The following is a 27,219-nucleotide window of genomic DNA, read 5'->3' as shown; positions in this document are numbered from 1 at the left end:
TCATAGTACCATCAAATCAACACATTCTAGTACATCAATGCCACTTACTTTTTCTTTTAAACAATGTCCCCATGAAATGTTTGAGTAGCTATTATTGAAGACCCTCTCCCTTAGTGTCCAGTGGTGGCAAGCCCTGAGGTGGCAGTCATTTATAAGAGTCTTTGAGGTGGCTACACCAAGCTGGAATGTGGCAGGTGGCAGGTGGCAGCATCTGATGTGGGATGTCTTTGTTGCAACGGAAGACCGAATTCAGGCAAAGTGCATTTTCTACTGAGATGATAATTTCTGTATCATCAGCATCTGTCCCTGGGAATAGCCTGAAGATCAGGGTCAGTTAGACAACTACTCAGTAAGGACAATGGCTTTTTTTTTCAAACTCCATAGACAGGTGCATGATTAAGTGTAATTGTTATTGTAAGAAATGCAAAGGCTATCTTCACACAAGAGACTGCCACAGACACCATTTTGACATCTTTATCAACCTGGAAGTCATAACATTTGGTTAGTTCACTCTGCAAAAAAAAACAAAAGGTTTATTTTACAACTGCATTGTTTTTAAACTTGGGAAATAATGTTATAAAAAAAAACACAATTTCATGTCCCGGTCATATCACCCTCTCCCCCTTTAGTATGTACATAGCAGTACAGAACGTTCATCCTTTATTAAACTGTTGGCATACCACGTGACAGCGTGACCACCAGGCTCGGCTTGTTGGGCTGCGCATGCGTATCATCGCAACCGGGCGACGTATGTAAAGGGACAGAAGAGCGTATGCGCGTTGCCCTTGTCACGACGCAGGCGCAGTTGAGGGGTAGGGTGGCCGTAGGGATGCGGGTGAGCGGCGCGCTTTTCTCGGCTTGGCTGGGCTTACAGCTCGGCCTGTCGCAGGGAATCTACTTCCACATCGGCGAGACCGAGAAAAAATGCTTCATAGAGGAGATTCCCGACGAGACCATGGTGATCGGTGAGTGTGGCGGCCCGAGGCCGAACGCATCAGGTGGCGCAACGTCACCATCTGGCGGAGGCGCGAACGGGAGATGCGGGTACACGGACTCGGCAAGCCCGGCACCGGGCGCACAAACACGCCGACACCGACACTGACACGGACTCACCAGCCCCTCGGCCGGCACCCCGATTCACTGCCCCTGCCCCTGCCCCCGCCCTTCTTTTGGTTGGTAGTGGACTCCCGGAACCCGACTGGCGGGACAGGATCTCACTGAGCACCAGGACTCGCTGTCAGCTGTGTTCTCTTTATTGGATGACACAGTTCTCCTTAACCCCTGCCCCCTCTACAGGCTTCCATGGTGCACTATGCATCTTCTCCAATCTACACCTCCCCCGTGGTAAACCATGCCCCCTTCGTTGACCACTGTGTCCTCTTGTGTTCTCATAACTGTCTCTGTGCTCCCTGCTCCCAAATGCTGGGGAGCTGGCATCTTGCTACTTATATGATGGTTATCTGAGGTGCCTTGTATTGTCTTGACGCTTGTACTTTGAGCGGGTAACATTGGACATCGTATCTCTTTCACTGGTTTTAGTGAGTGATACTGGTCATTTTTGTTCTGAACTGTCATTGTACTTCATGTTTCAGGGCATAGTGCCCAGTGCCAACCTGTATAAGGTACAATTTCCTCAACCACCTGCCACTGGAAGCTGAACTTCCTCATGACTGGCATTGGATGACACCATTAATGTTGTTGGTTCTAGCCAGTACAGTATATGGTGCAGCTCTAGATTTCGCTCGCTGGGCTGAGAATGGTTAGCCATACTGTGGGGGAATGCCCTAGATCTTGCCCACCTTCACGCACTTAATATTTCAGAGTGATTTTGTATCTTGGAATGTGGGAATAGGAGGAGCTCCTAGTCATGCTGAAGTAATCTCACTCCATCTGCTGAAAGTTTCTTTTTGCCTTTATAGAGTCATAGAAAACTATAGCATAGAAACAGACCCTTCAGCCTATCTAGTCCATGCCAAACCATTTAAATTGCCTACTCCCATCGACTGCCCCTAAACCATAGCCCTCCATACTTCTCCATTCATGTACCTATCCAAACTTGTCTTAAACATGGAAATCAAAATTGCATCCACCACTTGCGCAGGCATCTTGTTCCCTGCTCTCACCATCCTCTGAGTGAATAGGTTTCTCCTCATATTTCCCTTAAACTTCTCACTTTTCGCCTTGGACCCATGACTTCTGGTTGTAGTCCCAACCAACCTCAGTGGAAAAAGCTTGCTTGCATTTGCCCTATCGATACCCCTCATAATCTTGTACACCGCTATCAGATCTCCCCTCAATCTTCTATGTTATCAAGAATAAAGTTCTAACCTTTTCAACCTTTCCTTACAACTGAGGTCCTCCAGACCCAGCAATATCCTTGTAAATTTTCTGTGCACTCTTTCAATCTTATTTACGTCTTTCCTGTAAGTAGCCGAACAACATTAGCTATCTTCCAATCCTCCAATCCCTCACCTGTTGCTGAGGGTGATATAAATACCCTCAGGGGCTAAGGCCCCTGCAATTTCTGCACTTGCCTCCCCAGGGTCCGGGACACCCCTTGTCAGGCCCTGGGGATGTGTCCACCCAGATGTGCTCAAGACAGTAAACACTACCTCCTCTGTAATCTGTATAGGGTCCTGCTGCTTTGCCTCACTTCTATACACTGTGTCCATCTATTTAAAATCTTCCCCCATCTCTTTTGGCTCCATGCATAGAGAACCATTGTGATCTTCCAGAGGACCAATTTGTTCCTTGCAATCCTTTTGATTTTAATGGATCTGTAGAAGCCCTTAGGATTCTCCTTCACCTTGTCTGCTAGAGCAACCTTATGCCTTCTTTTAACCCTCCTGACTTCTTTCTTAAATGTTCTCTTGCATTTCTTGTACTCAAGTACCTCATTTATTCCTACTTGCCTATACCTGTAATTCACTTTCTTTTTTTCTTAACCAGGGCCTCAATATTTCTCAAAAACCAAGGTTCTCTAAACATGTTATTCTTGCATTTTATTCTGACAGGCACATAAAACTTTGTACACTCAAAATTTCACTTTTGAAGGCTTCCCATTTACTAAGTACACCTTTGCCAGAAACAGCGTGTCCCAATCCACACTTGCCAGATCATTTCAGATACCATCAAAATTGGCCTTTCTCCAATTTAGAATCGCAACGCACAGACTAGACCTATCTTGTTTCATGATTACCTTGAAACTAATGATTACTGGATGCAAAGTGTTCCCCTACACAAACTTCTGTTACCTGTCCTGTCTCATTCCCTAATAGCAGATCAAGTTTCGCACATTCTTTCCTGAACACACATGATAAACACTATCCCATCTCGATTTTTAACAGATGGGAGTCCCAGTCAATATGTGGAAACTTAAAATCACCTACTATCCCAAACTTATGTTTCTTCCAAAAGTCTGTGATCTCTCTACAAATTTATTCCTTTAAATCCCCTGGACCATTGGGTGGTCTATAATATAGCTAATTAATGTGGTCACACCTTTCTTATTTGTCAGTTCTACCCATAAAGCCACACTTCACGAGTTCTCCAGACTATCCTGTCTGAGCACTGGCGAGACACTTTCCCTAACTAATACCACCACCCCTTCCCCTTTAATCCCTCATGCTCTGTCACATCTAAACCAACCGAACCCTGGCTTATTGAGTTGCCATCCTGTCCCTCCTGCAACCAAGTCTCACTAATGGCCACAATATCGTAATTCCATGTGTTGATCCATGCTCTGAGCTCATCTGCATTTCCTACAATAGTTCCTGCATTGAAATAGATAGATAGATAGATACTTTATTCATCCCCATGGGGAAATTCAACTTTTTTTCCAATGTCCCATACACTTGTTGTAGCAAAACTAATTACATACAATACTTAACTCAGTAAAAAATATGATATGCATCTAAATCACTATCTCAAAAAGCATTAATAATAGCTTTTAAAAAGTTCTTAAGTCCTGGCGGTAGAATTGTAAAGCCTAATGGCATTGGGGAGTATTGACCTCTTCATCCTGTCTGAGGAGCATTGCATCGATAGTAACCTGTCGCTGAAACTGCTTCTCTGTCTCTGGATGGTGCTATGTAGAGGATGTTCAGAGTTATCCATAATTGACCGTAGCCTACTCAGCGCCCTTCGCTCAGCTACCGATGTTAAACTCTCCAGTACTTTGCCCACGACAGAGCCCGCCTTCCTTACCAGCTTATTAAGACGTGAGGCGTCCCTCTTCTTAATGCTTCCTCCCCAACACGCCACCACAAAGAAGAGGGCGCTCTCCACCACTGACCTTTAGAACATCTTCAGCATCTCACTACAGACATTGAATGACGCCAACCTTCTTAGGAAGTACAGTCGACTCATGCAGCTCAGAATATTAGTCACACCATGCTCAAGCTTTTGCTTCCTGACTTTGTATGAAGTCTTAACAACATGTCTCCACAACCTCTCTAACACTGGTTCCTACACACCCCCCCCCCCCAGCAACTCTAATTTAAGCCAACCACCCTCCCCCATGCAGTACTAGCAATAATTCCCCTCCAGTTCATGTGCAAACGGCCTTCTGTACAGGTTCCACCTTCCTTTAACTCAGTGCCTAACTCCCTTAATTCACTTTGCAGAACATTGTCCCTCTTCCCACCTATGTCATTGGCACCTACATGGACCACAACCTCAAGTGCTCACCCTCCCACTGAAGAATGTTGAGGACTTGATCCAAGATGTTCCAGACCCTGGCACTTGGGAGGCAACTTACCATCCAGGGATCTTGTTCTCCTTTCTCTTCCCCTAACTAACAAATCCCATTATCACCACAGCTTGCCTCTTCTCTCCCCTTCCCTTTTGAGCCGTAAGCCAGACTCAGTCCCAGAAACCTGATCTCTGTGACTTTCCTCTTTCTTTCTCCCCCCCCCCCCCCAAACAGGATCCAAAGTGGTATACCTGTTTTTAAGGAGGATGGCCACAGGGGTATTTTGCACTCGTTTTAACACCTTTCACCCTCTTGACTGTTTAGTTATCAAAATTATGAACCTCATTTTTTAAAATAGTCTGCTAGTTATTGTTTGTGCAAGAGAATTGTAAATTTCTGCTAAATATTTTATAAATTAGGCTGGCTTCCATCTTTGGATTACTTTCTACCACCTTCCTTCCTTCATCCTTTAGCATTCAGTGAAACTGCTTCCTTTGCAGATCCCTGCTCCATCCTTTCATCCCTACATTTTGACCCAATTAAACAGCTGCCCCAATTAGCTGAGGTTTCACGGAAATAGTTAAAAACCTATTTAAAAAAAAAAGAAAAAAAACTACCATTTAACTGCGTAACAAATTGTGTGCTTAAATAAAATACAGAACAAATTAGAATACTACCAATACTAATATAGTACTATAAAACTGTGTATTAGTTCATACTAGTTATCAATGGAGAAATTCTATGCTGCCACCTTCTTTTGATTGACTAAATGAACAAAATTAGTGCAGATAATGGGCTGCCTTCATACAATAAAAACAAGCGATTCTTCGGATGCTGAAAATCCAGAGCAACATACAGAAACTGTTGGAGCAACTCAACAGGTCAGGCAGCATCTACAGAAATGAATAAACAGTCGGTGTTTTGAGCCGAGACCCTTCTTTAGGACTGGAAACGAAGGGGAATGATGCCAGAATACAAGGTGGGGAGAGGGGAAGAACGACTATCTAGAAAGTGAAAGATGAAGCCTGGTGGGTGGGTGAGGTAAAGAATGGGGGGGGGGGGGGGGGGAAGGAATACTGAGAGTTCCTTCATACAATGCTGACCATACTTGCCTGCCCTTTTGCTTCCATTTTTTTAATTCCTTTTCCTTCATTTGTTTAGTCTAGCCATTGGCCATCTCCTAATAGGCCAGACTAAATATTTTGCATACTGTACACCAGAAGTTCATCACAAGACCATGAAGCTTGACTGCCATCAAAAAATTCTGTTTTTTCTGCCTGTTGCCTTTCCTCATTCTTGCTACCCAGCCGAACTGGTTTACTTTCTTGGTTTTGGTGAGGGTCGCTGACCTGAAATGTTAATCGTTTCTGTTTCCATGTGTGCTTGTCTTGCCGAGCTTTTCCCACATTTTCTCTTCATTGCATTCTGAGGTGGCTGACGAAGACCCTGCCTCAAACGTCAGTGAGGGGGGGTGCTTAGCCGTTGATAGTTTGGGAGGTGGTCCCTGTACTAATCACATTGAGCTTCCCTGTGTGCCTAATGATGAGACTCGGGATTCTTGGTCCATTTTTGAATGGCCCATTGATACACCTTTACAAGGAGGCTTTGAGAACATTCTTGAACCATATCCTCTTCATTGCTCTGATGGAATTGCAGCATATGCTTGGGGAGTCCAGTGTCAGATATGCAGATGACGTGGCCCCCCTATCAGAGCCTGCTAAATGTAATTATGCTGGATAGGTGCTACGTATCATGATGTTTCTGTTGGGCCTGTAACTTCAGGTGCCTACAACAAGAACTTAATAAATGGCTAGATTGTTTTGCTGTTGTACTGGAGTGTCAGCCATGATCAGTGTCATTATAGGAAGTCTATAATTTCAGCTGGATATGAATACCAACTAATTAAGACCGCAAGACATAGGAGCAGAATTAGTCCATTGGACTCAGTCCATTGAGTCTGCCCTGCCATTTCATCATGGCTGATCCATTTTCCCCTCAACCCCACCTTCCTGCCTTCTTCTCATATCCTTTCACGCCTTGACCAATCAAGAACCTATCAACCTCTGCCTTAAATGCACCCAATGATCTGGCTTCCACAGTCACATGTAGCAACAAATTCCACAGATTCACCACCTTCTGGTTAAAGAAATCCTTCCTCATCTCTGTTCCAAATGGGCGTCCCTCTGTTTTGAGGCTGTGCACTCTAATCCTAGACTCCCCCACCAAAGGAAACATCTGTTAAAATCCTCTTTCTGTCGCAGCGTAATATTCTCCATGTTACCACATTAGCAGTTTGCATGTTACAAAAGCCTAATTTTGACTAAGGTGCTATTAATAACATTCATTTTTACTGCATGAGATGAATCATCCTCTGGCAAATAAATATCTCTGAAGGTTGTGCTAATGATCATTGCTGCTGAATAAGAACAAAACTCAGCTAGAAGCCCCTTCTGCTTATTGGATGTGATCAATCCACTGAGTCTTCATAGAGTGACGACACAGGCCACTCAGCCCATCAAATCCATGCTAGCTACCCACCATCTATTCTTTCATTAATCATTACACCTCTACCATAGCACTACTCATCTGGACACTAGGGGCAATCTACAATGGACAATCAGTCTCCTTTGGGATGTGGAAGGAAACTGGAGCACCCAAATGAAACCAGTGTGGTCATGGAAATATCCAAACTGCACACAGAGAGCAACTAGGGTCAGGATTGAATCTGTGTCACTGGAGCTGAGAGGCAACGGCTCTACCAGTCACGTCACCCAATCTGGGCCATTTTCCTTTCAAAGTCATGGACAGCTGGTGAAAGTGATTTTTCAAGCTAGATTTGAACCAGTGATCATAAATATAAAATCATTACTAATGAATTGGTTGCTTCAGAGAAACCATTTCACTAAACTGTTCACTAGACTTGTTCACTCGTGCAATTAAGTAGCTGCTGGAGAGCACATTGAGGAGAACAGAAGGCTGCTGATAGAAGATTGGAAGGCTGGTGCTTTGCCTAACTTAGCCTTGGGCTTGCTAAACTGAAAGACCAAAATGTGTCAACCATTTTGAGTGATTCTATCCAGTTCCTTTTTTTTCTGAAATGTTAATGCAGGTAACTACCGGACTCAACTATGGGATAAGCAGTTGGAAACCTTTCTGCCCTCAACTCCAGGACTGGGAATGCACGTTGAAGTGCGCGATCCTGATATGAAGGTAGGGTGCAGCATAGAGTTGAGGTGATGCATGGCAGTTTGGAAAATACTGGAGAAGGACCACCAGAACCATACTTAATGGAGCAAAATATTTGATGTGCAGAATTGTTCCTAAGTTATACAATGTTTACTTGGGCTATGTACGGCTACTTCTGATATAAACTGCGTGTTAAGCGTTCATACAGGATACAGCATGGAAACGGTCCTTTGGCCCACCAAGTTTCTGCTAGCCATCAATCATCCATTTTTATAATAATACTACACTAATGCTGTTTTTCTCCCCCTCAAACATTTTGATCAGTCCCTGCCAGGCTTTACCATTCACGTGCAATTTATATTGCTCAATAAACTACTGGCCTGCACCTTTCTGGAGATGTGAGGAGGAACTGGAACAGCTGGAAGAAACACACAGTCACTGGGAGAACATCAGACTCCCCATTGTCATAACCTTCGGTGCTATCGGAACCTGGCTGTGAGGCAGTGGCTCTAATGGCTGCATCACTGTGCCACCACAAATGTCATAGGGCAAGGAGTGTTTGAACTTTGAACCAGTGGTGCTATAGCGGTGCAATGAGAAGTCATCCTCCCCTACTCTGTTTGGCTCCATTGCAAAATCACTGGGCCTTAAGTTGAAAGGTTGGTCCCAAAGTTAGCATAATTCAGTTTTCAGAGTTGGTCAGCCATCTCTTCCCAAAACATTTCAAATGACCCACAAATCTCACCTTTACACATTGTGACAGAGCAAGAAGTTTCCATTTCTAAGCCAAAGAATGGGAAATTGAAGCTAATGTTTGTAATTGCCAACTTTAATAGAAATGTATGCCTTGCATCTCATGTACTATTCCTTAATTCAGTAAGTACCTTTCAGCTTGCGGCTGGACTGAAGCATTGCTGGAGAAATGACCCATACAGTAATCCTTAGTGCAACGTATTGGGTTAATCCAAAGCAAATGAAGCAGAGGCCCACTGAGGATGCCATTAGAGGTAAATTGAACCTCTTGGATTTGAAAAGTGGGAATAAATTGGAAATGGCCTCCCTGTACTCGGAAATCTGTCTTCTGTACAGTAATCTGTGCAACTTGAGTTCAGACTCTTTGGTGGTGCCCTTTAACCCTTCGCTCTTCACGGAAGGACCAAGTTCGTGTGTCACCCCTGATGCTGGGGGGAGGATGTTTTCTGAATTCTGAGATTTGTGTGACTGTAGTTTATATTGGTCTCCTTTAGTTTTCTGTGTTTTTTTTCTTGTTGCATTTAATGGGTGGGTGATACCTTTTTGTGCGAGGGAGGGTTGGGGATTTGGGGTCTGATGACCTTGTTGGGGTTTTTTTTGTGTGAGAGAGAATGGTTGGGGTTTGATGCTGTTGTTGATGTTTTTTATGCAGAGTTGGGGGGGGTTGATTTTCTAGCTGCCGTTTTCTAAATGGGCAATCTGTTAGTTTTTGTGCGTGGGAGAGGTTGGGGGGTTTGGGATTTGATGTTCGAGCTGCCATTTTTCATGTGAGCAATTTTTTTTGTGCGAGGGAGGGGTTTTGGGGGGGAGGGTTGCCAGTTTTATTTCTTTTGTGTGGGGGAGGGAGTTGATGTCTTTTCTTTCAACAACGCCCATGGTTTTTCTGTATTTAATGGCTGTCTGGAGAAGATAAATATCAGAGTTGTATTGTACATGCATACTTTGACAATAAAATTAACCGTGAACTTTTAATCAATTGACCTGTGGAACTGCACTGTAAGCATGCAGAATACTGATGAAACACCCTTTATTATAAACATGAGATTCTCCAGGTGCAGGAAATCCAGAGTAACATAGAAAACACTGTGGGAATTCAGCAGGCCAGGCAAATGAATAAGCAGTCAACATTTCAGGCCTAGACCTTCATCAGGACTGATGAAGGGTCTCAGCCCGAATTGTCAACTGTTTATTAATTCCACAGAAGCTGCCTGACCTGTGGAACACCCTTTATCTGTGTGAAGGTATAAAATGCAGACAGTCGATCACTGTTTTCTTCCCACAGAGAGTTGTTGATTGAACATATTGAATAAAGGTGTGGACTGTGCTTAACGGGGAGTAAATTCAGAAATGGAAGCTACAAAGGTACACTTGGCAGCCCAAGTGCATGATTCACTAAATAGACAGACACAAAATGCTGGAGGAGCTTAGCAGGTCCGGCAGCATCTATGGAAATGTATAAACAGTCAACCCTTGGTCTCAGCCCAAAGTAACGATTGTTTATTCATTTCCATAGATGCTGCCTAACCTGCTGAGTCCCTCCAGCATATATTCAAAGATTCAAAGTACTTTTATATTGAAAGAATGTATAAATTATACAACCTTGAGATTTGTTTGCTCACAGATAGCCAGCCACAAAGCAAGAAACCCAAAAGAGCCCAATTAAAGAAAAAATAAAAGACCAACACCAAATGTGCAAGAGAAATAAAAAAAAAACAAATCATGCAAACATTTGAAGAGAACGACATTCCAAGCTAAAATTTAATCCTCAGAAGGGAATAGGCCCACGGCCTCAATGATCATATTAGTGGGAACAGCAGCCGGGGCTCTCTTCATAGCCTCTGTACCATGGAAGGAAGAGTAACAATTGCAGAGAGCAAGTGAAATCGGTCTCGCCTCGAATCCCGACACCCTGACTTTTCAGTCTCTCTGGGCTGGTGTTTAAATTGACCATACAAGGAGCATCAAGAGGCTCCAGTGCTGGAAGGTGATCACACACGCTCACCACCCCCCTGCTGGAAACCCACACAGTCACAGGGAGAACATGCAAACTCCATATAGACAGCAGTGGGAATTGAACCTGTGTTGCTGGTGTAAAGCGTTGTGCTAACAACTACGCTACCGTGCTGCTCCCATTTTGTGTGTGTGGTTCTGGATTTCCAGCATCTGTGGAAGCTCTTGTGTCAGTGGAATTCATTGCCACTGTTGACTGACGGCCAAGTCATTGTGTATATTTAAAGCAGAGGTTGAAGGTTCTTTATTAGTAAGAGCTTCAAAGGTTGCAGGGAGAAATAAATCAGCCGTGATCAAATGGGCTGAATGACCCAATTCTGCTCCTTTGTCTTATGGTCATGATTTACATCACTGAATGATGAGTTCCAGCATACACTCTGGCTCCTGCAGACTAACTGTTTCTTCCATTTCTAGGTGATCCTGTCCCGACAGTATGGCTCTGAAGGACGATTCACCTTCACCTCTCACACTCCAGGTGAGCATCAGATCTGCCTCCACTCCAACTCAACGAAGATGTCATTATTTGCAGGTGGCAAGCTGGTAAGTTCAAAGTAAATTTATTATCAAAGTACATGTATGTCTCCATTTTAAAAAAACCCTGAGATTCGTTTTTCTTGTAGGCGTACTCAATAAACCATAATAGAATCAGTGAAAGACCACCCCAGTTCGTGAATTCAGCCAGTGTACAAGAGACAACAAACTGTAAATGCAAGAAGAAAGAAATTATAATAATAAGTATCAAGAACATGAGATGAAGAATCATTGAAAGTGAATCCATTGGTTATGGGAACATTTCAATGATGGGGCAAGTGAAGTTACCCCTTTGGTTCAGGAGCCAGATGGTTGAGGGGTAATAACTGTTCCTGAACCTGAACTGAAAATGATTCCTGTTCCTGAAAAATATATTTGTTTTCTCTGATGAATATGTTGGAGTTTGTCATTGAAAGGTCAGTTAAAATTGACACCTGTATCCAGCTGGAAACCAGTGAAATGTTTATGCGTCGGATACGCCGGGAAAGCACTAGATCCTTTTTCATCAAAAATTTGTATTCAATGCAACACGCACAAAATGCTGGACGAACTCAGCAGGTCGGGCAGCATCAATGGAAATAAACTAACAGTCAGCAATTCTGGCCAAGACCTTTCATCAGGACTGGTAAGGAAGGTAGAAGATGCGAGAATTAAAAGGTGTGGGGAGGGGAGGAGAGGAACATCAAGCTAGAATGAGATTGCTGAAGCCAGGTGGGTGGGAAAGGTAAAAGACTGAAGAACAAGTAATGTGGTAGGAGAGGAGAGTGGACCATGGGAGAAAGGGAAGAAGGAGGGGAACCAGGGGAGCTGATCGGCAGGTGATGAGAAGAGTAAGAGGCCAGAGTAGGGAGTAGAGGAGGGAAGGGGGGATGGGAAAAGAAGGAAAGGAGAAATCTATGTTTATGCGATCAGGTTGGAGACCACCTAGGCAGATTCTGACTTGTTGCTCCTTCACGCTGAGAGTGGCCTCGCCATGGTAGAGGAGGCCATGGACCGACATGCTAGAATGGGATTGGGGATAGGAATTAAAACAGTTGGCCACCAGGAAAGTTCCACTTTTGATGATGGAGCGGAGATGCCTGACAAAGAGCAGATCCCAATTTACATCAGCCTCACCAATGTAGAGGAGGAGCACTAGATACAATAGACAATCCCAACAGATTTGCTGGTGTAGTGTTGTCTCACCTGCAAGGACTGCTTTGGGCCCTGAGTGGAGGTGAGGGAGGAGGTGAATGGACAGGTTTAGCATTTCTGTTGTTTGCAGGGATATGTGCCAGAAGGAAGATTAGTGGGGTGGGACAAATGGATAAGGGAATGAATAGACAATAGACAGTAGGTGCAGGAGTAGGCCATTTGGCCCTTCTAGCCAGCACCACCATTCACTGTGATAATGGCTGATCATACACAATCAGTACCCCGTTCCTGCCCTCTCCCCATATCCCTTGACCCCGCTATCTCTAAGAGCTCTATCTAACTCTCTCTTGAATGCATCCAGAGACTTGGCCTCCACTGCCTTCTGGGGCAGAGCATTCTACATATCCACCACTCTCTGGGTGAAAAAGTTTTTCCGCATCTCTGTTCTAAATGGCCTACCCCTTATTCTTAAACTGTGGCCTCTAGTTCGGGACTCACCCATCAGCGGGAACATGCTTCCTGCCTCCAACGTGTCATGGAGAATCATGGAGCAAACAATCCCTGTGGAGAGTGTGTTGGGGGAGGGGTGTAAAGATTTGTTTGTTGGTAGTATCCTGCTAAAGTTGCAGAGAATAATTAGTTGAATGCAGAGGCTAATGGGGTGGTAGTTGAGGAAAAGAGGAACTATATTCCAGGTGGGGTGAGTGTTTATGTCCGGAAAATGGAGAAGATGTGCGTGACTGCAGCATCAATGGTGTTGCTCAGTATTCCTGTATTCAGTACTTTGACTTTTGAAGGGCAGTGTGTCAAAAACACTCTTTACATCCCTATCTACCTGTGAAGCCACTATCATGCTGTATCCAGAGATACCGGCCACGTGACAGATGCACTGCCACCTGGTTGGTCGGAGGACACACCACATGCCAGTCAACATTTGGTCCCTCCCAACTAATCAATGCACACCTAAATTATTGGTCACCTTAATTGGATTGTCTCGCCCAGCCCCGTGCTATAAAAGGTGAGACTTGTCCCTGGCTCGGTCTCTCTTACAGACCACCTCATTGAAGATAAGTGCATTGATTTATGTTTGGGAAGGTCTATCGTTTGTCCTGGTAAGGGAGCCGCAGCTATCCAAGGTCAAGGGGGATAGCTGTTGTAGTGCTTTTCCCTTGTTCTTTATTTGTGTAACCGTACCCTGTCCCCACACCGCTTCCTGTGTATTGTAGTTGCTTGTGTTGACCCGACTTCCCCTTGTAAATAAATTCCTTATTATTAAAACTGTGTGTGTCCAGGCCTCTACTGTTGAGACTCAAAGAACCAGTTATTTTCCATCACAACACATGCTCACCCACAAATTTTTATGATCCAATTTACCACATTATCATCCAGATCATTGGCTTCTCCCATGAGGCCATGTCAAATCCAACTTACTACCTCATCCTGAATGCCAGATGACTGAACCTTCTTCACCAGCCTCCCATGCAGAACCTTGTCAGAGGTCTTGCTAAATCAATATAGACAACATCCACTACCTTGCCTTCAACTTTCATGGTACCCTCCTCAATAAACTCTAAGAGATTGGTTAGACACATTCTATCATGCACAAAGCCGTGTTGACTATCCTGAATCGTGCCGTCTATCCAAATACTTGTATATCCAGTCCCTTAGAATACCTTCCAATAGCACTGGACTACAATTCTTTTTTTTAAGTGTTGCTTCCTCACAATTTTTTATTTATGTTAGATTGCTTGAAGCTGAACACAAATATAATTTCAGACTACTTGTATCACGTAGGAATTTGGAGAAACAAGAAATTAAATTTTATTGAATATAATGCATAATGGTGCTGACTCTTTGCAGTAGTTCAACTTGGGCTACTTCCACATTAGACCTGATAAATCCATAACCAAAGCTTTTTCTCTTTGCTTTGACCCTCCATCTACATGGAAATGGCGTTTTCCTCCCCCAAAAATGGAGCTTTTTCGAAAATGCCCTCCAGAGTGTGTAAATTTGAAAACGCCACTTGGGCAGAACAGTGTGGACGGGGTAACCGGAGATTTCTGAAAATGCTGTCATGTGCTGGAATGGCAGCACAGCATTTCATTGTTTTCTTGAACAAAGAGACTGAAGCCTGAAGAGTTAAAAATGTACTCACCAAATATTTTGACCCATAACTTACTGAATAAATAAATATACTTACTTTGCCCTGTTTTCTGTCTTTGCTTGTATGAAGGTGGTTTACCTATTTATGCAAGCACTTCTCTGACAATAGATGTATAACAACCTACTGTAACATTGTATGGAAATACCAGATAATACTGATGCAGACATGTTTTATACATTTAACAAGGTGCTTTATTAATGCAACAGGGTTAGTCAGTTTTTCCATGTTCGTCGTCAGCTGGGTCATACTGTCCATGAACTCCCTGTTGGTTGCCTCCATATACTCCAGTATTTGTTTTTTTTTCCAGTTTTAAGTCCTCCTGAGTGAGAGCCAACAGCTGTCTATCGTTTGGCAATTTCCTTTTAAGTTTTTCTAGTCTGTAACTGCACAAATGCGTGCTTTTCTGCAAGATTCGACACCAAACATGCCGCTTGTTTTCTGTAGATGTGTCCTGCACATGCCCAGTAGGAGGAGATTCGCCCAAATACCCGTTTTAATGTGGACGGAGGTATTTTCAAAAACGCTTGGTGTGGACTCCTATTGTTTTTACGTGAAACCGGCATTTTCAAAATTATCTGGTCTAGTGTGGACATAGCCTAAACTAAAAATGATCATTTGTACTCAGTGATTGAGTTTTCTGGCTCATGTGTCCAACAATAATCAGCCAGCATTGATGGATTCCAGTTGCCTTGATACTGTTTCTCCATGACTGCAATGTCCTGGTGAAACCTCTCACCGTTCTTGTCACTGACAGCACCAGTATTTGCAAGGAAGAAGCCTAAATGGGAATGCAGAAAATGAACCTTTAGTGACATATAGCATTTTATGCTTTTGTATGCTTGAAATATGTTGTCAACCAGCTGCACATAATTTTGTGCTCTAATTGCCAAGAAAATTTTCTACAACATACTTGAATGACTTCCATGCAATTTTCTCTGGCCCCATTAGAAGTTCTTCAAATTGTTTGTCATTGATGACCTGTTTGATTTGTGGACCAACAAAAATGCCTTCCTTACTCTTGGCATCAGTTATTCTTGGATACGTCTGTCTCAAAATTGAAATCCTCCACAGAAATTTATAGCCTTTTAAAATCCTGCCCTGCTGTGCAACATCCTCTCTGACTAAGCATGCCCAGGCATTCCTGGACATGATAGAAAACTTTTCAGGTTACATTGTGGGCAACATTTTAATTGACTTGAATTATGAATTTAAAAATACAGGTGATTTTTTTAATTGAAGCACGATGTGGAAATTTCATGGCGATTTTCATGACCATCAGCCCAAATTCCATAAAATACATCCAAAAGTATTCAGGAAGCAAAATCTTTGTTGTCTAGTGTAATTTACCCACTACTGACTACAGGCTCATCAGTCTAAAATATCCCAGGAAACTCTTGGGGCCATTGGAAACTATGGCCTCTGCGGCTAAGGACCTTTTAAATACTTTCTGCACCAGCCTTCAAAGTTCAAAAAGACACTTTGTCAGGTCTTGGAGATTCATACACCTTAATTTGCTTCAAGTCAGCAAGCACCTCTTCCTCTATAATCCATATACAGTCCATGACCTCACTGCTGTTTTGCCTCAGTTCTATGGACTCTTATGTCCATCTCTCGAGTAAGTACAGATGCAAAAAATCCATTTAAGACCTTCCCCTTCTCTTTTGGCTCAATGCATAGTTCATTTTCAAGAGGACCAGTTTTGTCCCTTGTTATTCTTTTGCTTTTAATATATCTGGAATTCTCCTTCATCTTGTCTGCTAGAGCAACCTCATATCTTCTTTTACCTCTCCTGGTTTCCCTCTTAAGAGTTTTCTTTCATTTCTTACACTCAAGTACCTCATTTGTTCCATGATGCTGCTGCTTAACCAGGGCCTCAATATCTCTTAAAACCAAGGTTCCCTAAACCTGTTAGCCGTGCCTTTTATTCGAACAGAAACCTACAAACTATACTCAAATTTCATTGTGAAGGCCTTCCACTTACCACACTTTGCCAGAAAACAACCTATCCCAAAGCACGTACAAACAAGCTGGATGAACTCAGCAGGTCGGGCAGCATCCGTTGAAAGGAGCAGTCAACGTTTCGGGCCGAGACCCTTCGTCAGGACTTTACTATCCCAAAGCACACTTGCCAGATCCTTTGTGATGCCATCAAAATTGGTGTAGTTCCAGTTGAGAATCTCAACCTAAGGAGCAGTCATATCCTTCTCCACAATTATCTTGACATTAATGGAACTATATTCATTAGATGCAAGGTGTTTCCCTACACTCTTCCATTATTGTTACAAAGTGAAACTCAGAACAGTGAATTTGAGGGAATAAAATGTGTGTTGTATGTTAGATGTATACAACTCCTTGAATAGATTGAAGATCTTCAGTCCTTTGTGATTTTTTTTCCTGCAATTTTCAGAGCACATCGGTTTTCACTTTTGCTAATTCCAGTGCACATTTCCACTTTCTCCAGACACCTGCTCAAACTTATTTTCATGTTTTTAAATTAGAAACTTATTATACAGCTGTGCAATTAGCTTGAGTTTTGAAGATGGGATTGCCTGCACAGTTAAATACTTCGCTCGTACTCATTGTTTGGCATTGTATTTTATGATTGACACTAGTGTGGGGTTCAGTGATATTTACAGCACACGTGTCCATACCTCATTGTTTCAGGGACTGTTAATTGGATGGAGTTATTGTGTGACATAGCCAGAAATGCACACCTCTGGTGAATTCCTTCATCCTTTTCTATTTTAGCGAGTGCACCTTGATATCCAAGTGGGAGAGCATGCCAATAATTATCCAGAAATTGCAGCAAAGGATAAATTGACAGAACTGCAGCTACGAGTTCGACAGTTGCTGGACCAGGTTGAGCAGATTCAGAAAGAACAGAACTATCAAAGGGTGAGTAGAAAGCAAGTAGTGAATCAGGAATCAAAAACCACTGCCCTATTACTGTTCACAGTATACAGATATTTTGTGAAATGATTTGGTGTGAAATTAGAAAATTAGACAACAACAACATCACTTGCACTCTTCTCTGTCTCCAAGAACATGATCATCAACTGATTGCACACGGTGTTGTGTGAGACAGGAGTAAGAGATGCGATATCCAGGCATCTAATTTCCTTGGTCTTCACTTGTGGAAAGAGAAGAGTAAGTGCTTTTCAGAAGCTGACTGCAGTTAGAAAAGTGGTGAGGTCCATTGCAAAGCAGTTAACTGTGACATGTGTACATGGAGTTTCTGACCAGTTCAAGGAGTCTTGAAAGATTTAAAAATTGTTGGCTCATTTTGCACAAAGGCATTGCAGCTGTGTACAGTTGTTTTTGTGTATACTGTGTGCGGCTGAGTTTTAGAATACAACCAGTTGCAGCTCACTAAATGTTCTGTCCTAAATCAATAATTTACTGATGTCCACTTTTCATTCTGTTCAAGTACTTCAGCCGTACCAAATGTAAGTGATTGACGCCTCTTCTCGTGCAGCTGCTACACAACTACTGTGTGTAACCCTAGCTTGAATGATACTAAATATATTGGTCTTAAATGTTGCAACAAATGCTATTATGAGCCTGATTTCCATTATTCGTTTACCATCCTGCCCTGAAGACATTGACTGGTGTAAGGTTCTGCAGGCATCTCCCCTGATGACCAGTCTTCATCCAGCCCATTGGTGGAGGTCATCGAGGTGAATCTCCTGTTTAAATTTACTCCTTGCACTTTGAATAGCATTATGTACCCCACCTCTTTTACCATGTGCAAGGTTGTAGAACCCCACTATGTTGTTTTGGATTGCAGAATAATTCAAACATTAGAGTCACCACAAGATTATTTGGCCTAACAAAATTTCTTGGCATTTTTCAATCCCTTATAAGTGTGTGGGGATTGGTGCAAGGTCAAGATTTAAGGATTGTCCCTTATTGAATTAAGTGGCTGCCTGGTGTCTAAGAGCCAGTCAAAGACTCCAGACCTGAAGCAATATAATCCAGATAAGGAAAGACAGCAAGTACTGAAACAGTTGGACTTTTACAATGGTTACCATAATTAGTGCCAGATTTATTTAATTAACTTAAATTCTCCTCTAGTGTGACTTGGAATTTTGATTTTGAGTCACTAGTTCTGCTTCTGGTTTTCTAAAAGCTTCAGGGAATAGTGACAGGATGGAAGGAGACTCATTGCATCTGTTGGCTCCATGTGAGAGTATTCCAATGAGAACTGCCCCGTCTTCCCACAAGTCCTGCAAATTTCCTTCCTGCCAGATACCTATCCAGCTTCCTAATAATTGTTAAAATTGAATCAACATTTGGTAATACCAGACCCTAACCAATCACAGTGTAAATGTTCATCTTCATTCTTTTGCAAACTATATCCTTTTAAACCCTCCAATGGGAACATTTCTATAAGCCATCGTGATTTTAAGTATCTCTTTGTAGATCTGTTCACAACCTTTTCTATTTCAAGGAGCATAAACCAAACTTCTCAATGTTACTCGTATTACTATTGTCCTTCATCCTGGAATTGTTTTAGTAAATTTCTTCTGCCCCTTTCCAAGACTATAATGTCTTCCTCCAGTCTGCTGCCCAAAATTGTGTACTTGTTCTCCAATTGTGTACAAAATCAGACTTGTCACGAATACCTTGTTCTTGCACTCTGTGCTGCTGTTTTTAAACCCAGGATCCTGTGTGTTGCTGCTTTTTTTTAAAACCACTTTCTCATCCTGCGTACTTCTGGACTTTTTGAGAATTGTCCCTCATGGTCCATTACTTTAAACCTTTCAGAACCCATTTTTGTAGCTCACGTTCCACCCAGATTTCTCCATTATCTGTTGCGCTAGCTGAGGTCATTGACACCAGCACTTGAACTTGATACTTTAACTTGGTGACCTTGGTAACTGAACAACAAGCTCGTTGTTGCTTCAGGTGTTGTTCCTACAAGTGAAAGTCTGATCTTGTTTTCCTTTTGTGTACAGTATCGGGAAGAGCGATTCCGGCTGACAAGTGAAAGCACGAACCAGCGTGTGCTGTGGTGGTCAATTGCGCAGACAATTATTCTGATCCTAACTGGAATCTGGCAGATGAAGCACCTGAAGAGCTTCTTTGAGGCAAAGAAACTGGTGTAGACAATTGCCAGCTGTCACAATTGCAAGAACATGACAGCAAAACTCAATCCCCTGTCTTCGCTGACCTGCAATACAATGTGACTTTATACATGTGGTACTAAAAGCTCCTCTGGAAAGTTTAGGAGGCAAAGGTTTGGTTACTTTTAAAATGGTTACAGGTTGTAAAACAATTGGTGCAAGGGTCCCCCAGTGTGTGAAGAAATGTTAGTTTGTAGTTAACTGTGATTGTAGATTATAAGTTCCTTCCAAAGAGACTGCTTTCCTCATTGTGTTTTGGATCTGAGCAAACCTTCTGTGGAATTCAGCCATCCCAAAGAGTTCTTTGCATTTTGCCAAAATTTTCATAGAATGCCAACTTGGGTTTCCACAAAGTGCAAAGTTTGTGATTTTTTTTCAGGTACAACACAGTTCATGCTGAGAGATCAGGCCAAACTGCTGTTTATATTTGTCACTTGTGAGAGCCCAGACACATTTCCCTTCTGCTCTTAAATTATAACTTCGGGTAATTCTTCTGGGTTCTCGAAACAAGTCGCAAAAGCAAACGGGGTAAAGAAACAGTTGGAAATGTATTGAAGGGAGAAAATTTTCACATTCACTTCTCAGCAGAATCCCTTGTACCCAAAAATATTTTACTCTGCACAAGGCACCCCAGTTGTAATCCTTGGATTATTTCTGGCCTAAGGGTCATCTCGTTGTGACAGGTTGGGATTAGTGATCAGTGCAGTTATTTTTGGAACTCAATTCTGTGTGCCAATAGAGTAATGTAGAGAGCGGGAGAAACAGGTGTTCTACCTCTCAGAGACTTTTTGTATTGTCCAAGTGAACTGTTTAATTTATCTTCCAAAACAGTACCTCGGAAGCAAACTGTAAAAGGCCTGTCTTAACTCTGCACTCACACGGGTGCTGAAGGAAATGGCTGAGCTTCTGCCCTCTGGAGAATGTGAACAGGGTGGTTTAACACCCATGCCTCAGTTGCACAAATCCCAGGAGTTGTGGCCAATCAGGACGATGCTACCAGGTCCCCCTCCTTGTAGTTCTAGTAACCTGGCTTCTGAGGGGGCAGGGGCAGGGCAAATACCTTGGGTTTCTTACAGGTCCTGCAGGTTCCCCTTGTAGGAAATGGCCGTGTCTGCTGCTGTGCTCTCCCTAGCAGGTTGTTTTGTGTGAAATCCTTTGTCAGTGCAGATGTAGTTAGAAGCTAATTGGGCTCTGAGCTGGTGGTGAAGGCAGAAGAAACACTGAAGGTTATGGCTCTGGCTTAATTTTAACTGCCAATGGCTTGGTTTTTGCCCAGTGGATAACATTTACAATTGTTCTCAGCAGTCTCTTTATTTTTCAAGCAAGATCCACACTATGAATAGCAATGAGTAGGGGTATCTCTAAGCTCTCCAGTTGGCCTACAGCCGTTCTAGCTCACCCCTTTGACATTGCTGTTGTGTGAAGCACTATGTTAAGAATCTGTGGTGTTAACAGTTTGTGCTTGGACAGAGGAAGCTGCTACACTGGAAATGTTCTGGGCGACCGGCATCTTGAGAACTTGGTGATTGCCCTGATTTCTCCAATCTTTCTGTTCCCCATTTTGGCACGTACTATATTATTGGACTTGGTGAGAAATAAAGATTTTAAATAAATTTCTTAATGTTGTTTTAAACATGTCTGTGTGACATTGTTTAACCAAGAGCTATAACTTGTTTGTGATTATCCAACAGAGCTGAGGTGTATAATTACTGTGGAGTGGAGTACCATTTTATTGGGGTGGGGTGTGGCAAACTGGCTTATGTTTTTTATTAGTATCAAACATCCTTGTTAATATAAGCAGACACTGAATTATCTAAGTTTGTTTCAATCAACAAAAGGTTCAAATTAATAAAAGTAAACAGAAAAAGCAAACAGCATATTTTTTTCCAAAGCAAAGTTGAGGCAGGGTTGGCATCATTCTGAAGATGGGAGAGGACAGATTCCACACACAGTACATCACAAGGACGCGACAGCTTTTCAATGCAGCAATTACATAGCAGGTTGTCTGAAGAGATGTTCAGTGAGAAGGTGTTGATTCATTATTTTCCTCTACATTTGGGTTCACTCAGACTTCAGACACATGTCTCATGTCAAAGCCAAACAGTGACACCACCTCCTGCCATAAGCTGATTAAGGGAATAGGGGAAGACAGTGAGGGATAGAATCACCACTTGCCTAAACCTGGCTTATTCTAACACAGAAAGTAAAGGCTGAGGAAGGAATCCCAAACTGGTTTCTCTCAATCCTTCCTCCTCATTGCTGAGGCCTGCATGGGAAGATAATACTGTGGTGCCTGGTTCAAGTTCCACTTTGGATTTCAGTACCACCCATTTACGCTTAATCCACATTGCTGAATTGAGCCTGTGTGTTTACTTTAACTAATAGTATTTAACAACTGCCATATTCTCCTGCTTCCTGGGTGTGTACACCAGGCACGATTATTTGAATTGTGGTGTAACAGAAAATGGAAACACGTGAAAATCTGCAGCCGGAGGTGCAGAGCAGCTGATCCACATTGGCCTCCGCCATGAAGATAGGATAGATGCTGGTCTTCAGCCATTTGAGGCATTGGCAGGGGAGACAGCAGAGGTGCTGAGCCCTGGCAGTGGTCCAGCAGCGGCCCTAAAGACTCGTGCCTCACCCTTGGCCAAGCTGTTTCAGTGAACCCTGCAGTACAGGCAGTTCTCGGGTACGTCCTGCCCATCGGAAGCAGGCCAAATACAACCCAACTTGTCAGCCTGTTCTGCATCAGCGGCAAAGAGGTGGAAGGGTTAATCGATAGCAACAAACTGTTGAACTCTGACTTCATTACAGCCTTGGGTCACGCATGGACCAAGATCTGAACTGTGGGGAGGAAATAGATATTGAGACAGTATTTGATTGAGTCTGGCATCGAGGAACCCTGGCTAACAAGGTGGGGGGGATGCTGGTGTGGGCAAAACTTCAGGAAAAAGCAGCCTCCAATGGTCAGTAATAAAGTCATCACTTACAGTGCCCATAAAAAAAGTATTCAACCCCTCCCCCCACCTTGGAAGTTTTCTCATTTGTTTTACAACATTGAATCAGTGGATTTAATTTGGCTTTTTGAACACCGAGCAACAGAAAAAGACTTTCATGTCAAAGTGAAGACAGATCTATACAAAGTGATTTAAATTAATTACAAAAATAAAAAAGAAAATAATTGATTGCATAAGTATTCACCCCCGTCCCATAATATGACACACCAAATCATCACTGGTGCAGCCAATTGGTTTTAGAAGTTATTACTCTGGTTTTGGAGACCACTGTGCAGTCAAAGTGTTTCAATTGATTGTAGTAAAAATACACCTGTATCTGGAAGGTCCAACTGCTGGTCAGTCAGTATCCTGGCAAAAACTGCACCATGAAGACAAAAGAATGCTCCAAATAGTTCCACGAATAAGTTATTGAAAACCACAAGTCAGGAGATGGATACAAGAAAATTTCAAAGTCACTGAATATCCCTTGGAGTAGTTAGGCAATCAACAAGAAATGGAAAGAATATGGCACAGCTGTAAGTCTACCTAGAGCAGGCAGTCCTCAAAAACTGAGTGACCGTGCAAGAAGGGGACTAGTGAGGGAGGCCACCAAGAGACCTATGACGACTCTGGAGGAGTTACAAGCTTCAGTGACTGAGATGGGAGAGACTGTGCATACAATTGTCCGGGTGCTTCACCAGTGCTTTATGGGAGAATGGCAAAGAGAAAACCACTGTTGGAAAAAAAATTCACACAAAATCTCTAAGAGTTTGCCAAAAGGCATATGGGAGATTCTAAAGTCAGCTGGAAGAAGGTTGTATGGTCTGATGAAACCAAAATTGAGCTTTTTGGCTATCAGACTGAAAGCTATGTTTGGTGTAAGCCAAACAACGCACATCATCAGAAACACACCTTCCCTACCATGAAGCATGGTGGTGGCTGCCTTATGCTGTGGGGATGCTTCACTGCAGCAGGCCCTGGAAGGTTTAAGAAGGTAGAGGGTAAAATGAATGCAGCAAAATACAGGGAAATCCTGGAGGAAAACCTGATGCAGTCTGCAAGAGAACTGTGACTTGGGAAAAGAGTTGTTTTCCAGCAAGACAATGACCCAAGATTAGAGCCAAAGCTACACAGGAATGGGCTAAAAACAACAAAGTTAATGTCCTGGAGTGGCCAAGTCAGAGTCCAGACCTCAATCCAGTTGACAATTTGTGGCTGTCTTTGAAAAGGGCTGATCAGTCACAATCCCCATGCAATCTGACAGAGCTTCAGTAGTTTTGTAAAGAAGAATGGGGAAAATTGCAGTGTCCAGGTGTGCAAAGCTGATAGAGACCTATCTACACAGACTCAAGGCTGTAATTGCTGACAAAGGCGCATCGACTTGAAGAGGGTGAATACTTTTTGCAATCAATTATTTTGTTTTATATTTGTAATTAATTTACATTTTTTGACACAAAAAAGTCAATTTTCTGTTAATCAGTGTCAAAAAAAGCCAGATTAAATTCACTGTGATTCAATGTTGTAAAACATGAAAACTTCCAAGGGGTGGGGGGTGAATATTTTTCATAGGCACTGTACCTCCCTTAACGTAGCTTACACCACTGGAGGAAGTCAAAGATTCAAAGTACATTTATTATCAAAGTCTATGTGCAGTATACAACCCTGAGATTTGTCTTCCCACAGATAGCTACGAAACAGAAAACCATGGAACCTGTTTGAAGAAAAACATAAAAACCAGCCCTACGCGCAAAAAAAGATCTTGCAAATGGCAACAAAAAGAGTAAAAAAATACAATATAACACACAAATTCAAAATAGTCCAGGTGTATTCAATTCAGTGGTAAAACACACAAAATGCTGGAGGAACTCAGCAGGTCAGGCAGCATCTACGGAAATATGCATAGATCCTGTCTGATCTGAGTTCCTCCAGCATTTTGTGTGTTTTGCATCTTTCCAGCATCTAAAGATTTTCTTGTGTTTCATAATTCAGTTCAGCTCAGCGTTCGTTATCTGCAGGCCACCCCGATTCAAAAATAGCAACAATAAAAGGAGGGACCAGAAATACATCATAATGTGAACTACAGAGTCCAATCTACAAACCGCGTCGATTAAACTTTACCCAAGACCCAGAACCCCGGCCTGTTCCTGTGCTGTACCGTTACGTATCCGTGATCAGAACCCACCGGATGGAGCGTTTCAGACCTCCTCGGCAATGACCCTGTTCCTGTGCTGTACCGTTACGTATCCGTGATCAGAACCCACCGGATGGAGCGTTTCAGACCTCCTCGGCAATGACCCTGTTCCTGTGCTGTACCGTTACGTATCCGTGATCAGAACCCACCGGATGGAGCGTTTCAGACCTCCTCGGCAATGACCCTGTTCCTGTGCTGTACCGTTACGTATCCGTGATCAGAACCCACCGGATGGAGCGTTTCAGACCTCCTCGGCAATGACCCTGTTCCTGTGCTGTACCGTTACGTATCCGTGATCAGAACCCACCGGATGGAGCGTTTCAGACCTCCTCGGCAATGACCCTGTTCCTGTGCTGTACCGTTACGTATCCGTGATCAGAACCCACCGGATGGAGCGTTTCAGACCTCCTCGGCAATGACCCTGTTCCTGTGCTGTACCGTTACGTATCCGTGATCAGAACCCACCGGATGGAGCGTTTCAGACCTCCTCGGCAATGACCCTGTTCCTGTGCTGTACCGTTACGTATCCGTGATCAGAACCCACCGGATGGAGCGTTTCAGACCTCCTCGGCAATGACCCTGTTCCTGTGCTGTACCGTTACGTATCCGTGATCAGAACCCACCGGATGGAGCGTTTCAGACCTCCTCGGCAATGACCCTGTTCCTGTGCTGTACCGTTGCGTATCCGTGATCAGAACCCACCGGATGGAGCGTTTCAGACCTCCTCGGCAATGACCCTGTTCCTGTGCTGTACCGTTACGTATCCGTGATCAGAACCCACCGGATGGAGCGTTTCAGACCTCCTCGGCAATGACCCTGTTCCTGTGCTGTACCATTACGTATCCATGATCAGAACCCACCGGATGGAGCGTTTCAGACCTCCTCGGCAATGACCCTGTTCCTGTGCTGTACCGTTACGTATCCGTGATCAGAACCCACCGGATGGAGCATTTCAGACCTCCTCGGCAATGACCCTGTTCCTGCTGTGGGCTCCTCTCCCTGCCCAGCCTGAATCTGCCAGCATTTTATATTCACTGAAGGGGTGTTGGCTGAGCTAGTATTTTGTTGTCTGTCCCTGGTTGCCCTGGAGAAGGTGAGCTGGTGCTACTGCTGTCCAGGATTGTGACCCAGTGACAGTGATATAATTCAGGAGTAAAAGGAGTCAGCAGTCAGTCCAGGGTTCCCTTGTAGCCATTTCTCTGCAATAAATATACCCATAAGGCATAAGAGCAGAATTAGGCCATTCAGCCCATCGAGTCTGCTCTGCCATTCTATCATGGTTGCTTGTGGATCCCACATACACCTGCCTTCTCGCCACATCCTTTAATGCCCTGACCGTTCAGGAAACGATCACCTTCTGCCCTAAATAGACACGTGGACTTGGCCTCCACCGCAGTCTGTGGCAGAGCATTCCAGATTCACCACCCTCTGGCTAAAAAAATTCCTTCTTGCCTCTGTTCTAAAGGGTCGCCCCTCAATTTTGAGGCTGTGCCCTCTAGTTCTGGATTCTCCCATCATAGGAAACATCCCCTCCACATCCACCTTGTCTAGTCCTTACACCATTTGGTAGGTTTCAATGACCCTGCGCTCTTATAAATTTCAGTGAGTACAGGCCCAAGGCTACCAAATGCTCCTCATATGTTAACCCCCTCATTCCTGGAATAATCCTCATGAACCTCCTCTGGACTCTTTCCAATGAAAACACATTCTTTCTGAGATATGGGGCCCAAAACTGTTGACAATACTCCAAGTTCAGCCTGACCAGTGTCTTATAAAGCCTCAGCATTATCTCCTTGCTCTTATATTCTATTCCCCTTGAAATAAATGCCAACATTGCATCTGCCTTCTTTACCACAGACTCAACCTGTAAATGAACCTTCTGGGAGTCTTGCACAAGGACTCCCAAGTCCCTTTACACCTCTGATGTTTGAATCTTCTCCCCATTTAGATAATATTCTGCACAATTGCTCATTTTACCAAAATGCATTATACATTTCCCAGTACTGTGTTCCATCCATCAATTTTTTGTCCATTCTTCCAATTTGTCTAAGTCCTACTGCAATTGCATTGCTTCTTCAGCAGTGCCTACCCTTCTGCCTATCTTTGTATCATCCGCAAACTTTGCCACAAAGCCATTATCGAAATCATTGGCAATGTGAAAAGCAGCGGTCCCAATACTGACCCCTGAGGGGTGATAGAGGATTTGTTAGCTAGGGGAATGGACTGGAGGTTCTGTGGGCGAGAACAAGATTCCCAGATGGTATGTTGCCTTCTGGGTGCCAGGGCTTGGGATATCTCAGGTTGAGTCCTCAGCATTCTAGAGTGGGAGGGTGAACAGCCGGAGTTCATGGTCCACGTAGGTACCAATGACATGGGTAGGATGAGTGATGAGGTTCTGCATAAGGAGTTCAGGGAGTTAGGCGCTAAATTAAAGG

The 27,219-nt window shown here is 43.5% G+C and overlaps 1 protein-coding gene across 2 annotated transcripts; it reads left to right on the top strand.

The window, feature by feature from the left end:
- The first annotated feature begins 768 nt into the window (after window positions 1-768).
- LOC140733529 (transmembrane emp24 domain-containing protein 4-like) lies at window positions 769-21,230 on the top strand. 2 transcript variants are annotated; one of them, XM_073056978.1, is made up of 5 exons: window positions 773-965; window positions 7,803-7,903; window positions 11,057-11,182; window positions 17,220-17,366; window positions 19,430-21,230. In XM_073056978.1, exons 1-5 carry the CDS (start codon window positions 773-775, stop codon window positions 19,577-19,579), a joined length of 717 nt encoding a protein of 238 aa, XP_072913079.1. In that variant the 3' UTR covers window positions 19,580-21,230. The 2 variants fall into 2 exon arrangements, with proteins under 2 accessions (XP_072913088.1, XP_072913079.1); XM_073056987.1 differs by lacking the exon at window positions 17,220-17,366 and having other exon boundaries at window positions 769-965.
- The last annotated feature ends 5,989 nt before the right edge of the window (window positions 21,231-27,219 follow it).

Source organism: Hemitrygon akajei, chromosome 1, assembly GCF_048418815.1.
Source record: "Hemitrygon akajei chromosome 1, sHemAka1.3, whole genome shotgun sequence".
In the NCBI taxonomy this organism is placed as follows: Eukaryota; Metazoa; Chordata; class Chondrichthyes; order Myliobatiformes; family Dasyatidae; genus Hemitrygon; species Hemitrygon akajei.
Note: the sequence above shows the minus strand (reverse complement) of the source record. Positions and strands in the feature narration are given on the sequence as shown.

Coding starts and splice junctions, on each gene's coding strand:
- LOC140733529 (XM_073056978.1), top strand. CDS start 773: ATGCGCGTTGCCCTTGTCACGACGCAGGCGCAGTTGAGGGGTAGGGTG. Junction 7,904..11,056: donor TGCGCGATCCTGATATGAAG/GTAGGGTGCAGC, acceptor TTCCATTTCTAG/GTGATCCTGTCCCGACAGTA. Junction 17,367..19,429: donor AAGAACAGAACTATCAAAGG/GTGAGTAGAAAG, acceptor TTTTGTGTACAG/TATCGGGAAGAGCGATTCCG.